General features: G+C 37.1%; 1 protein-coding gene across 8 annotated transcripts in view; it reads right to left on the reverse strand.

The window, feature by feature from the left end:
- LOC145664754 (uncharacterized) overlaps positions 1-14634 on the reverse strand; it is a 147825-nt gene that overhangs the window by 94422 nt on the left and 38769 nt on the right. For 2 of the 8 annotated variants that reach the window (XM_081731681.1, XM_081731680.1), the window contains exon 1: positions 10258-10515. The exons of 1 other annotated variant lie outside the window; for it this stretch is intronic. In XM_081731681.1, coding sequence (XP_081587807.1) covers positions 10258-10261 — 4 coding nt within the window. In that variant the 5' untranslated portion in view covers positions 10262-10515. Of the gene's footprint in view, positions 1-10247; positions 10516-10739; positions 10783-14634 lie in introns of those variants that run through there. 5 more of the 8 variants (XM_081731683.1, XM_081731682.1, XM_081731677.1 and 2 more) reach the window with 4 other exon arrangements.

A 14634-nucleotide genomic window follows, 5' to 3' on the forward strand; every position in this document is an offset into this window, starting at 1 on the left:
CTGTCGGCTATTGGTTACTTCAAAGACAAACACAAATGTTATATTATAAGTTGATACTACGCTGTAGTATCTCTTAACAGACACAGTCACTTTAGCCAAGATGGCTTTATATCCGAAGATTTGGTAGGGGGGTAAAAATTTCCTAGGAAATTATTACCACCCTCTCGGCTATTGATTACTTCAAAGACAAATACAAATGTTATATTATAAATTGATACCACTAAGTAGTATCTCTTAACAGACACAGTCACTTTGGCCAAAATGGCTTTAAATCCGAAGATTTGGTAGGGGGGTAAAAATTTCCTAGGAAATTATTACCTCCCTGTCGGCTATTGGTTACTTCAAAGACAAACACAAATGTTATATTATAAATTGATACCACTAAGTAGTATCTCTTAACAGACACATTCACTTTAGCCAAGATGGCTTTAAATCCGAAGATTTGGTAGGGGGGTAAAAATTTCCTAGGAAATTATTACCTCCCTGTCGGCTATTGGTTACTTCAAAGACAAACTCAAATGTTATATTATAAATTGATTCCACTCTGTAGTATCTCTTAACAGACACAGTCACTTTAGCCAAGATGGCTTTAAATCCGAAGATTTGGTAGGGGGGTAAAAATTTCCTAGGAAATTATTACCTCCCTGTCGGCTATTGGTTACTTCAAAGACAAACACAAATGTTATATTATAAGTTGATACTACGCTGTAGTATCTCTTAAAAGACACAGTCACTTTAGCCAAGATGGCTTTATATCCGAAGATTTGGTAGGGGGGTAAAAATTTCCTAGGAAATTATTACCTCCCTGTCGGCTATTGATTACTTCAAAGACAAATACAAACGTTATATTATAAATTGATACCACTCTGTAGTATCTCTTAACAGACACAGTCACTTTAGCCAAGATGGCTTTAAATCCTAAGATTTGGTAGGGGGGTAAAAATTTCCTAGGAAATTATTACCTCCCTGTCGGCTATTGGTTACTTCAAAGACAAACACAAATGTTATATTATAAGTTGATACTACGCTGTAGTATCTCTTAACAGACACAGTCACTTTAGACAAGATGGCTTTATATCCGAAGATTTGGTAGGGGGCTAAAAATTTCCTAGGAAATTATTACCTCCCTGTCGGCTATTGATTACTTCAAAGACAAATACAAATGTTATATTATAAATTGATACCACTAAGTAGTATCTCTTAACAGACACAGTCACTTTGGCCAAGATGGCTTTAAATCCGAAGATTTGGTAGGGGGGGAAAATTTCCTAGGAAATTATTACCTCCCTGTCGGCTATTGGTTACTTCAAAGACAAACACAAATGTTATATTATAAATTGATACTACTAAGTAGTATCTCTTAACAGACACAGTCACTTTAGCCAAGATGGCTTTAAATCCGAAGATTTGGTAGGGGGGTAAAAATTTCCTAGGAAATTATTACGTCCCTGTCGGCTATTGGTTACTTCAAAGACAAACTCAAATGTTATATAATAAATTGATACCACTCTGTAGTATCTCTTAACAGACACAGTCACTTTAGCCAAGATGGCTTTAAATCCGAAGATTTGGTAGGGGGGTAAAAATTTCCTAGGAAATTATTACCTCCCTGTCGTCTATTGGTTACTTCAAAGACAAACTCAAATGTTATATTATAAATTGATACCACTCTGTAGTATCTCTTAACAGACACAGTCACTTTAGCCAAGATGGCTTTAAATCCGAAGATTTAGTAGGGGGGTAAAAATTTCCTAGGAAATTATTACCTCTCTGTCGGCTATTGGTTACTTCAAAGACAAACACAAATGTTATATTATAAGTTGATACTACGCTGTAGTATCTCTTAACAGACACAGTCACTTTAGCCAAGATGGCTTTATATCCGAAGATTTGGTAGGGGGGTAAAAATTTCCTAGGAAATTATTACCTCCCTGTCGGCTATTGATTACTTCAAAGACAAATACAAATGTTATATTATAAATTGATACCACTAAGTAGTATCTCTTAACAGACACAGTCACTTTGGCCAAGATGGCTTTAAATCCGAAGATTTGGTAGGGGGGTAAAAATTTCCTAGGAAATTATTACCTCCCAGTCGGCTATTGATTACTTCAAAGACAAATACAAATGTTATATTATAAATTGATACCACTAAGTAGTATCTCTTAACAGACACAGTCACTTTGGCCAAGATGGCTTTAAATCCGAAGATTTGGTAGGGGGGTAAAAATTTCCTAGGAAATTATTACCTCCCAGTCGGCTATTGGTTACTTCAAAGACAAACTCAAATGTTATATTATAAATTGATACCACTCTGTAGTATCTCTTAACAGACACAGTCACTTTAGCCAAGATGGCTTTAAATCCGAAGATTTGGTAGGGGGGTAAAAATTTCCCAGGAAATTATTACCTCCCTGTCGGCTATTGATTACTTCAAAGACAAATACAAATGTTATATTATAAATTGATACCACTAAGTAGTATCTCTTAACAGACACAGTCACTTTAGCCAAGATGGCTTTAAATCCGAAGATTTGGTAGGGGGGTAAAAATTTCCTAGGAAATTATTACCTCCCTGTCGGCTATTGGTTACTTCAAAGACAAACACAAATGTTATATTATAAATTGATACTACGCTGTAGTATCTCTTAACAGACACAGTCACTTCGGCCAAGATGGCTTTAAATCCGAAGATTTGGTAGGGGGGTAAAAATTTCCTAGGAAATTATTACCTCCCAGTCGGCTATTGATTACTTCAAAGACAAATACAAATGTTATATTATAAATTGATACCACTAAGTAGTATCTCTTAACAGACACAGTCACTTTGGCCAAGATGGCTTTAAATCCGAAGATTTGGTAGGGGGGTAAAAATTTCCTAGGAAATTATTACCTCCCTGTCGGCTATTGATTACTTCAAAGACAAATACAAACGTTATATTATAAATTGATACCACTAAGTAGTATCTCTTAACAGACACAGTCACTTTAGCCAAGATGGCTTTAAATCCGAAGATTTGGTAGGGGGGTAAAAATTTCCTAGGAAATTATTACCTCCCTGTCGGCTATTGGTTATTTCAAAGACAAACACAAATGTTATATTATAAGTTGATACTACGCTGTAGTATCTCTTAACAGACACAGTCACTTTAGCCAAGATGGCTTTATATCCGAAGATTTGGTAGGGGGGTAAAAATTTCCTAGGAAATTATTACCTCCCTGTCGGCTATTGATTACTTCAAAGACAAATACAAATGTTATATTATAAATTGATACCACTAAGTAGTATCTCTTAACAGACACAGTCACTTTGGCCAAGATGGCTTTAAATCCGAAGATTTGGTAGGGGGGGAAAAATTTCCTAGGAAATTATTACCTCCCAGTCGGCTATTGATTACTTCAAAGACAAATACAAATGTTATTTTATAAATTGATACCACTAAGTAGTATCTCTTAACAGACACAGTCACTTTGGCCAAGATGGCTTTAAATCCGAAGATTTGGTAGGGGGGTAAAAATTTCCTAGGAAATTATTACCTCCCTGTCGGCTATTGGTTACTTCAAAGACAAACACAAATGTTATATTATAAATTGATACTACTAAGTAGTATCTCTTAACAGACACAGTCACTTTAGCCAAGATGGCTTTAAATCCGAAGATTTGGTAGGGTGGTAAAAATTTCCCAGGAAATTATTACCTCCCTGTCGGCTATTGATTACTTCAAAGACAAATACAAATGTTATATTATAAATTGATACCACTAAGTAGTATCTCTTAACAGACACAGTCACTTTGGCCAAGATGGCTTTAAATCCGAAGATTTGGTAGGGGGGTAAAAATTTCCTAGGAAATTATTACCTCCCTGTCGGCTATTGATTACTTCAAAGACAAATACAAACGTTATATTATAAGTTGATACCACTAAGTAGTATCTCTTAACAGACACAGTCACTTTGGCCAAGATGGCTTTAAATCCGAAGATTTGGTAGGGGGGTAAAAATTTCCTAGGAAATTATTACCTCCCTGTCGGCTATTGATTACTTCAAAGACAAATACAAATGTTATATTATAAATTGATACCACTAAGTAGTATCTCTTAACAGACACAGTCACTTTGGCCAAGATGGCTTTAAATCCGAAGATTTGGTAGGGGGGTAAAAATTTCCTAGGAAATTATTACCTCCCTGTCGGCTATTGATTACTTCAAAGACAAATACAAATATTATATTATAAATTGATACCACTAAGTAGTATCTCTTAACAGACACAGTCACTTTGGCCAAGATGGCTTTAAATCCGAAGATTTGGTAGGGGGGTAAAAATTTCCTAGGAAATTATTACCTCCCAGTCGGCTATTGGTTACTTCAAAGACAAACTCAAATGTTATATTATAAATTGATACCACTCTGTAGTATCTCTTAACAGACACAGTCACTTTAGCCAAGATGGCTTTAAATCCGAAGATTTGGTAGGGGGGTAAAAATTTCCCAGGAAATTATTACCTCCCTGTCGGCTATTGATTACTTCAAAGACAAATACAAATGTTATATTATAAATTGATACTACGCTGTAGTATCTCTTAACAGACACAGTCACTTTGGCCAAGATGGCTTTAAATCCGAAGATTTGGTAGGGGGGGGGGAAATTTCCTAGGAAATTATTACCTCCCAGTCGGCTATTGATTACTTCAAAGACAAATACAAATGTTATATTATAAATTGATACCACTAAGTAGTATCTCTTAACAGACACAGTCACTTTGGCCAAGATGGCTTTAAATCCGAAGATTTGGTAGGGGGGTAAAAATTTCCTAGGAAATTATTACCTCCCTGTCGGCTATTGGTTACTTCAAAGACAAACACAAATGTTATATTATAAATTGATACTACTAAGTAGTATCTCTTAACAGACACAGTCACTTTAGCCAAGATGGCTTTAAATCCGAAGATTTGGTAGGGGGTTAAAAATTTCCTAGGAAATTATTACGTCCCTGTCGGCTATTGGTTACTTCAAAGACAAACTCAAATGTTATATAATAAATTGATACCACTCTGTAGTATCTCTTAACAGACACAGTCACTTTAGCCAAGATGGCTTTAAATCCGAAGATTTGGTAGGGTGGTAAAAATTTCCCAGGAAATTATTACCTCCCTGTCGGCTATTGATTACTTCAAAGACAAATACAAATGTTATATTATAAATTGATACCACTAAGTAGTATCTCTTAACAGACACAGTCACTTTGGCCAAGATGGCTTTAAATCCGAAGATTTGGTAGGGGGGTAAAAATTTCCTAGGAAATTATTACCTCCCTGTCGGCTATTGGTTACTTCAAAGACAAACTCAAATGTTATATTATAAATTGATACCACTCTGTAGTATCTCTTAACAGACACAGTCACTTTATCCAAGATGGCTTTAAATCCGAAAATTTGGTAGGGGGGTAAAAATTTCCTAGGAAATTATTACCTCTCTGTCGGCTATTGGTTACTTCAAAGACAAACTCAAATGTTATATTATAAATTGATACCACTCTGTAGTATCTCTTAACAGACACAGACAGTCACTTTATCCAAGATGGCTTTAAATCCGAAGATTTGGTAGGGGGGTAAAAATTTCCTAGGAAATTATTACCTCCCAGTCGGCTATTGGTTACTTCAAAGACAAACTCAAATGTTATATTATAAATTGATACCACTAAGTAGTATCTCTTAACAGACACAGTCACTTTGGCCAAGATGGCTTTAAATCCGAAGATTTGGTAGGGGGGTAAAAATTTCCTAGGAAATTATTACCTCCCAGTCGGCTATTGATTACTTCAAAGACAAATACAAATGTTATATTATAAATTGATACCACTAAGTAGTATCTCTTAACAGACACAGTCACTTTGGCCAAGATGGCTTTTAATCCGAAGATTTGGTAGGGGGGTAAAAATTTCCTAGGAAATTATTACCTCCCTGTCGGCTATTGGTTACTTCAAAGACAAACACAAATGTTATATTATAAGTTGATACTACGCTGTAGTATCTCTTAACAGACACAGTCACTTTAGCCAAGATGGCTTTATATCCGAAGATTTGGTAGGGGGGTAAAAATTTCCTAGGAAATTATTACCTCCCTGTCGGCTATTGGTTACTTCAAAGACAAACACAAATGTTATATTATAAATTGATACTACTAAGTAGTATCTCTTAACAGACACAGTCACTTTAGCCAAGATGGCTTTAAATCCGAAGATTGGTAGAACGGTAAAAATTTCCTAGGAAATTATTACGTCCCTGTCGGCTATTGGTTACTTCAAAGACAAACTCAAATGTTATATAATAAATTGATACCACTCTGTAGTATCTCTTAACAGACACAGTCACTTTAGCCAAGATGGCTTTAAATCCGAAGATTTGGTAGGGGGGTAAAAATTTCCCAGGACCTACAAGAACAACAATGAAAAGATATCAACGGTGGCATTTAATAAATTTGCTGGCCATCTTTGGTACCTGAGTGAGAATCTGATTGCCCTTTCATTTTTCGATCCTGGTGTTTCTTTTGAGGAAAATCGAAAGATGGCGAAGGCTCTAGAAACCCGAACTGGCGAGAACAAACCTCTGAAGCGGGCACAGTTACAGACGATAGAAAAATCGACAGAAAAGACTGTTCCCGATTCCAATATATCTGACTTCGTCACGAAGATCACAAAAAATTTCTTCGCCTTGTTGGGAATAGACACAGACTTCATCAAAGCTGAACCCGAAAGTTGGAACTTACAGACGAGTTATCAACAGGGTTTGCAGATTGTCCAGAAGTTGCGTGTTGTCAACGACAATGCTGAACGAGGCGTCGCTCTTATCGAAACCTACTCCAAATCGATTGTCAAGGACGAAGATCAACTGCAGTGTCTGCTACAGGTGGTTCACGTTCATCGGAACAAGTATCCGAACGCTAATATAAGCACTATTATAAAGCCATTTTAGAATAAACTGTTGTGTTGCAGACTTAGAAGGTGCAAATTAGTGCTTATTATTTTTACGTATTTTAATTTCAAGTTAATATTCTTCAATTAACGAAAAGTATCATGATTTTAACGTAAGAACTAAAAGATAATACATATTCTGTAACATATATGTTATTTTAGAAATAAATCTGATTTAACTTTATAATTGCACGTGGATCAGGGATCATTGAATGTTAACCAATTTTGCTGAAAATTTGCACAAATCACTAACATATACATTGGAAAAAACTGACGGGGTGAGACCAAGGAAAATTTGAAGTTGAAAATTTTCCATGTAAATGAAAATAATCCTAATCCTTATGTCAATCTATAAGACGTTCTGCATTCTTATTTTGGTGGTACATCCGCAAATAACTTGTTAACGCCCCCCCCCCCCTGCTGTGCTCTTCCGAGTCGGTTCGAGAGTATTTGTGCATTTTAGTAGCCACCTAAAAGAAGTTGGTTGGTCTTTTACTTCTATGCTCTGTACTTTTTATTATACGCTGTTCTTATTATACTTTGTTCTCATACAGTTAATCTGCTCCATTAATGCTGATCCTGTCGTAAGAAACACTTTCCAATGCAATAAGAGTGCATTTCCTGCTAAGAGAAGTTTATATTTTATGAATATAAGTATTCCTTTGTGTGGGAACCTAGTACAGAAATGAAGTATCTTCCTTGTTCATGTTTTGTAATTTTTGATGTCCCAGGGCCACTTATTTCATAGCAAGCTCCGCCCGCAATACTCCCTCTAAAATTTTATTTACATTATACTGTAGTAGTTTTGCTTAAAGTGTTGCTTGGAAGCATAACAAGATAAGCATTCATTGTTGAAATGAAATGAAATCTTTGGTTTTACGTTCCACAGTTATGCCGGTTAGGCTAAAGGAGACGGTGATTATGAGTAATGAATGAAATGGTGCAATGAAGAAAGTGGGAGGAAACAGGAGAACACCGAGAAAACCCACGCACACGGTGTTTGTCCACCACAAAGTTCACTTGGCGGGGGCTGGGATAGAACCCGGAACCCCAAAGCATTCATTGTTTAGTTTTCTCTAAATAGTGCATAGTTCGCTACATTTAACAGTTGCAAGGTACTTATTTTGCGAAGTAATAGGAATACGAATACACATCTAGCAAAAACAACCACCATGGAAATACAAATTATTTAGAATGATCGCTAGTAACGAAAGAAGAGTAATTCTAGGTAGTGTATATTAAAATAACACGCACACACAAAAAAAGGTTAACTCTAGCAGATGGTTCTACTAAATAGACAATTTATAGGTAAAATACGATGTGAAATATTTTTCGTGAAGGAATGAAAGTGTGAATATAAGTAATTACTGTCAGTGCACAGGATATTCAAATAAATTTTGAGTGATATTGAATGTATTGCATACCCCCGTCGCTAAAGCGCCTGCTCCCTACGGGCGCATCCCCTCGCTGTCGCTTTGCCCCCTTTCTGCTGCGCTTCTGCCCTAACTCGGTTAGATAGCATTGGTGCTTTTTAGTGGCCACCTAGCACAAGTTGGCTCGTGATTTATGCACAGTAGATTTTATACCATACGTCCACACTTTATTTATAAAGAACCCTAATGAAGTCAATCTGCAAGTAGTAATTGAGCTCGTCATTTACTGCACTCTCTGTTAAAAGTACAAACACAAAGCTCTAACCTAATCTCAAAATGTAAGACATGTGTGAAAATTTGGTAGAACCGTCTGCTCGAGTAATGCTTAAATAAATAAACAGCAATGCAATTTTGAAAACAAGTTCACGTGGGTCTAACCCGGGCCGCCCGGAAGATCACCTCAAAATAAATAAATAAATACCAAACGGTGCTCATATAGTTTTGGCGCTCCACATTTTGGAAGATTTACAGGTGAAATTGAATACTTCGTATGAAAAGATATATTCATAAGGAACATATTTCCGCAAGCGAAAAAAAAATTATACAAAGTAATACCTGTATTTCAGGTTTACAAGTGTAGGGTTACTAGTGTAAAATCATTACAAGTGCTTTACGGTGGATAAAATAATTGAAATGAAATCTTTTAGTTTAAGTCCCACGGTTACGCCGGTTAGGCTAAAGGAGACGATGATGATGAGAGATGAGTGAAATGGTGGGATTAAGAAAGTGAGAGGAAATGGGAGAATCCGAGCACGGTGTTTGTCCACCAGAAAGTCCACACGGAGCGAGCTGGGATCGAATCAGGGACCCCAAGCACCGTAGGTGAACGCTCTACCACTGAGCCACCGCGAACCCGATAAAATAATTGAGTGCATATGAAAGATGACTCTATTAGATACTATTGTTCGCCGGCGATGTATTTCTGCAGTGTACAAAAGCTGTATCTTATGTTTACAAGTGGAACGTTACTAGTATACAGCTGATAAGTGCTATTGAAACTCACATATTTGCCAAAATCCACTTCCTTTTTACTGACTTTGCTTACGCGTTTACCCGCTATCGCTGACGCGGTTGCTCCATTCGGACACACCCCTGCACAACCACGCGAGACAACAGCTTCGCTCTACCCTGGCTCGGCTGTATAGCATTCGTGCTTTTTAGTGGTCACGTAGCACAGGTTGGTTTGTGCTTTTGCACTGTAATTCTTATGCCGTACATCCGGAAACCGTATTTATACGCAAATCGGAAATCAGTAATTTCTCAATAATTATCTCTGGTGCTCCTCTTGAATTTTATCTATGTCAAGTGAGAAATTTTCATGTCGCCGGCGCACATCTTTAAGGAGATAATAAAAAGGAAATCAGTGAAAGAATTACGGTACTATTTTTCAACAATTATTTCTAGTGGTGCGCCAAAACTACACCTGTACGTACCAAACTTTGAAAACCGATTCGTGCACTTTTATTTCACGGATTCACAGTATAAGTAGTAGTAGTAGTAGTAGGAGGAGGACGAGCAGGACGATGTTGGATTCTGTTCTTGTAATAAAATGGGGAAATTCAAGACTTTTCCAAATGTTTCTGTACATTTTACAATCTGTGGATCCGTATAGAAAATTGCACCAACAGATACATATGAGGCTAATCATGTCCTAATCTGACACCGTCATCTGCGTATAATTAGTCATATAATAAAACGGGTAATTTATAAATCCCGCCCCTGTTAGTATCCTTACGCCTACACGAGAAACGACACTCAAAAGCATTTCAACAAAACAGATTCAAATTCCTACTCTACCCCAATTCTATTGTATTATCCCTACACTACTATTAACTTTTCTTACTCTACTATACCCATTTAATTTGGTTCTACTCCTCGATGCGCAGCACGAGCGTATATTGTAATGTTTACTCCTATTTGTTTTACGAAGTCATGTCCTTTTTCACCAAATTTAATGCCCTAGGCTAGAAAGCCCGCTGGACAGTTATTAAGTGAATAATAAATTAATAAAAGCTTTTAAATAGTAAAGTTTCAAAAATAGATGGTCGAAAAGTATACAATTAAAAAAAAAAAAACAATATGTTTACATCAGTCCGCTTCACCAAACACTGCTTTCCAGTGTTGCCAACCAATTTTTAAAAAAACTGGAAAATTCTTATCCAAAATCCAGGAAAAATCCAGGAGATACAACTTAATATCTAAAGTTGTTTATTATTATTATTATTATTATTATTATTATTATTATTATTATTATTATTATTATTATTATTATTATTATTATTATTATTATTATTTTTGCAAGGCAAACAGTGGACCCATCAATCATTATACTTACCAATAAAAGGCTAATCATCTTTATCTGCGTGCATGTCAACATTGACTCTGCTGGTCAGAGAGCGATTAACAGGGGATCTTAGCATGAGTTGTTAGAACTGAGGCTTCTTGTGTGCAGCAATCCTTGCAAAGTTTGGGTATCAAGTCTCTCTGTTTCGCTTTCATCAAATTTACGATTGAAAAACACTTTTTCTACAGTGACACTTGAGGAAGGCAGAGCAAAGACATAACAAATGTGGATAAAATCGGAAATATTAACTGATTAGCAAGGATCTTATCCTTGCTGATTAGACTATCAACTTCTTTTTTTACTAACAAGCATCAGAGGCGTCATTCAGGGAGGGCAGGGAGGGGCAATTGCCCTCCCTGAGTTGATTTATATTGATTTTATCACTAGAATAGTAATGAATGAATGAAATGTCCGAAATTTTACTTATATCAAAGGGTCTTAACCCCCTAAGAAAAATATGAAATGACGCTCCTGACAAGCATCCAAAAATCTTAAACAGAAATTTCATTTTCAGTTTACAAATCTGTGTTTCGCAATAACCGCCATTCTGTGTCTACTTGTTGCAGTGGCGTAGCACACTTTTGCGGGCCCCCCCGCAAAGCATAGAGAAGGGGCCCCACTTGTAAAGCCGACACAAGTAAGGTGGAAGTTCTACTTCTTTAAAACTTTATTCATCGCAAGACTTCGGGGCCCCCCGCACTGCGGGTGTTGCGGGGGCAGCTGCTACGCCACTGACTTGTTGCAATATAATCTATTCTATATATTTGGAAAGTCAGCTACGAGAGGAGAAATTGATTGAACCGATTTCTTTATTTCATAAGCTAATCATCTCTAAATGTTTCATGACGGGATCATGAAGCGTATCTCTCTCTCGAGTTGAGTTGAGTTGAGTTTAACGTCCCGTTCAACAGCGAGGCTATATGAGACATGGACCTACTGATTAATGTGGAATCCGAACCACATTAGGTCCCACCGGGAATTGAACCCAGTCCTTCCACGCCAACATCGTGTACGCTAACGCTTAGCCACGGAGGAGCTCATATCTCTCTTGAATTTGATGTACTGCTTCAATATATAATTCAATACACCTGAGTTAAAAATCTTGCAGTCCATAATTTGGGAGATTTGTTGATGCCATAGATAGGGAAACTTTTGTTGCAAAGTACATTTCATCGTAGATACGAACTCCTTTTGGTTTCTGAAGTCTAGTTTTCTACGAGCTTTTAAATGACGCACAAAACCAGGAGTTTTTAACATTTTTAAAGAAAATTAAGTAAACCAGGACATAACTTGAAAAACCAGGAAATCTGGAATATCAGGAGACCTGGCAACACTGCTGCTTTCTTGTCTTGTCGTAGACCATTACCGGTCAAATAGGTAAGTGTACCAGCTCCCTACTCGTATGTGCTACTATTGCAAAATAGTCATATGTATACCTCACACGGAGAATTTATGATTCAGGAACAAAATTGAATAAAAAATAGGACACAATTGGGAAGAAAGGGCACAATCGGGAAAAAGTTCAAAATCAGGAAGAGGCAAAATCGGCAAAGAAGTTCAGACAGTGAAATAGGTCTGAAAGCCAAGTTGAACAGGGCAAAAGGTTAGAGATAAGTGGAAAGTGTAAAATGAAAAAAGAACAAAGAGTAGAAAAAAGAAGAAAATGTATTTGCGTGTAAATGTAAAAGAAAGTAAAAGTATAGCGTAGGTGTTCAGGAGATCTCACGCAACTCTCTTCCTCATAGAGCACCATCACACACGAGGCACTCGCCGTCACAACAACTGTCGAACTCCACTGCTTCCTATTTTTGTTTGATGCTCATTCCTCAAAACAATTAAACATTTCTCTCTTTGTTTTGATGCTCAATGCGGATGTCCTAAGTAGTGGGGTAGCATAATGATAGGACCATACATATTGTGATAAGAACATAAAATTTTGAACAGAGCTTACTAACATAGTAACAAATAAATTTTGACGTAGACCCAAAATCTGACGACAATTTCCTGGAATTCCAGGCGGTGGAACATCTGGAGCACTGGAGAGTGGTATGTTACAGCTGGAGTAGCCATTACGTGAAAACGGCTTGACCTACAGAGCCAAAGTAATACTCATATGCAAAAGAAATAACAAGTCTTTATTTTAAATTCTATATTGTCTTTATTGAACATCATCCAGGGCCGCAAGAAGGGCCCAAAATTAATTAAAAAACAAAAAAACCTATGGCGTACTCTTTCTTTGTGCTTTTTATTTGGTCACTTCATGAAGAAAATGTTACATAAAATAGTAATAAAGTCAAAATTTAAATTATGTAAACCACAGTTTCTTGCTGTATTAATTGCATCAGTTTAAAAGTCATTTGCACATACCATCACAGGCAAACAAGGCTGTGCACGGAAGGAATAGGCCAGCACATTTACACAGAGATTTGTGCCCGCAACGAACAAATTCTTGGCAGTGCTTTGAAAGTTCTGGTAGCATAGACCATTAAGGTGTATACCCTGAATCACTTCTTTTCCAGCCCCACTGTTCAGGATCTGGCAAATTAGGTTGTAGTGCAGACCACTGTGACCAAATATATCCTCGTTCCAAAATGGCTTTTTTCACATGTTGAAGAAGTGCAGTCTCAGTGGGAGGTACGCTTTCCAACAGACGACATTTTTAGTTACAAGCATTCGACGACACTCGTTTACATTTTGCAGGTTGCTTGTTCGATCATATAGGTACACGGTCAAACCTTGCAATTTCATGAATGTAGTATCGTCTAATTTTAAAGGTGCATGTGAAAGGTCTACAAATGCAGCAGTAATTTCCAGATTTGTCGGCCACGCTTCCCAAGCTGTTTTCTTTCCCCAACCTGCAAAGGCAGATACAGTATCGCATCCGGTGAATGCGTGCCAAAATAGGATGCCGTCACAGATTTCTGTCCCTAGTTTCTCCGCGTACTGGTGAATAGGAAGAAAGCATTTATGCTTACCAACACCATACTCAACCCACAGTTGGGACAATAGTAGTTTTGGGGAAAGCATGCAAAGCCAGGAAAACTACATCTGAATCTACCGTTTTGATGATAATGGATTTATGGCCTGCTTTACTGGCATGTTTGGCATCCTGCGTGCACGGTGCTAGTGGACTGTGTATATTTACATCAAATGTACTCAATGTGTCAATACCTTTAGTGCAAATAACAGTGTACTCATTGGGTATTTTAGCCTCGTTCATAGATTCTGCAATTAAGTGAAAAAGACTCGTTTTGTTCTCTTCATTCTCCAAAAACAGATTTCAATTTTCCGGGATGGGAGTAGAGTTTGTAACGCGACTCGTGATGCTGACCCTCGTTTCTGTCTCTCTTCACTTTTTAAGTTATCTTGCAAGTAACGATCAAACACCAGATATACTCTTCAGTAGTAGAAAATGGATCGATCTGGCTCATAATAGGACAACCTAGGACAACTCAGGAGCCCCTGGGAAAATGACCATCGTACACCGTGAGCCCACGGTATTTTACGACCTCCATTTTAGGGGTGAATTTATTCCCTTTTATGAGCGCTTTTTAGGGGGGTGTATTCGTTCTCTTTTACGAGCACTTTTTAGGGGGTGAACTCGTTCCCTTTTATGAGCATATTTTCCAACCCCTATGAACACACAACAGAACAGATAACACATAAGAGTACGTAACATAACAAGGGTGAACTCGTTCCCTTTTATGAGCATATTTTCCAACCCTTATTTTAACATAGCAGATAACACATAGAAGAGCAGATAACACATAGCACTATTTTAACATAGCAGATAACATATAAGATTACGAACACATATAAGAGCAGAAGACTACATAACATAGCAGGCCTCCATTTTAAGGGTGAACTCGTTCTCTTTTATGAGCAT

This window comes from Thermobia domestica, chromosome 11 (assembly GCF_964235325.1).
Source record: "Thermobia domestica chromosome 11, izTheDome1.hap1.1, whole genome shotgun sequence".
Classification (NCBI taxonomy): Eukaryota; Metazoa; Arthropoda; class Insecta; order Zygentoma; family Lepismatidae; genus Thermobia; species Thermobia domestica.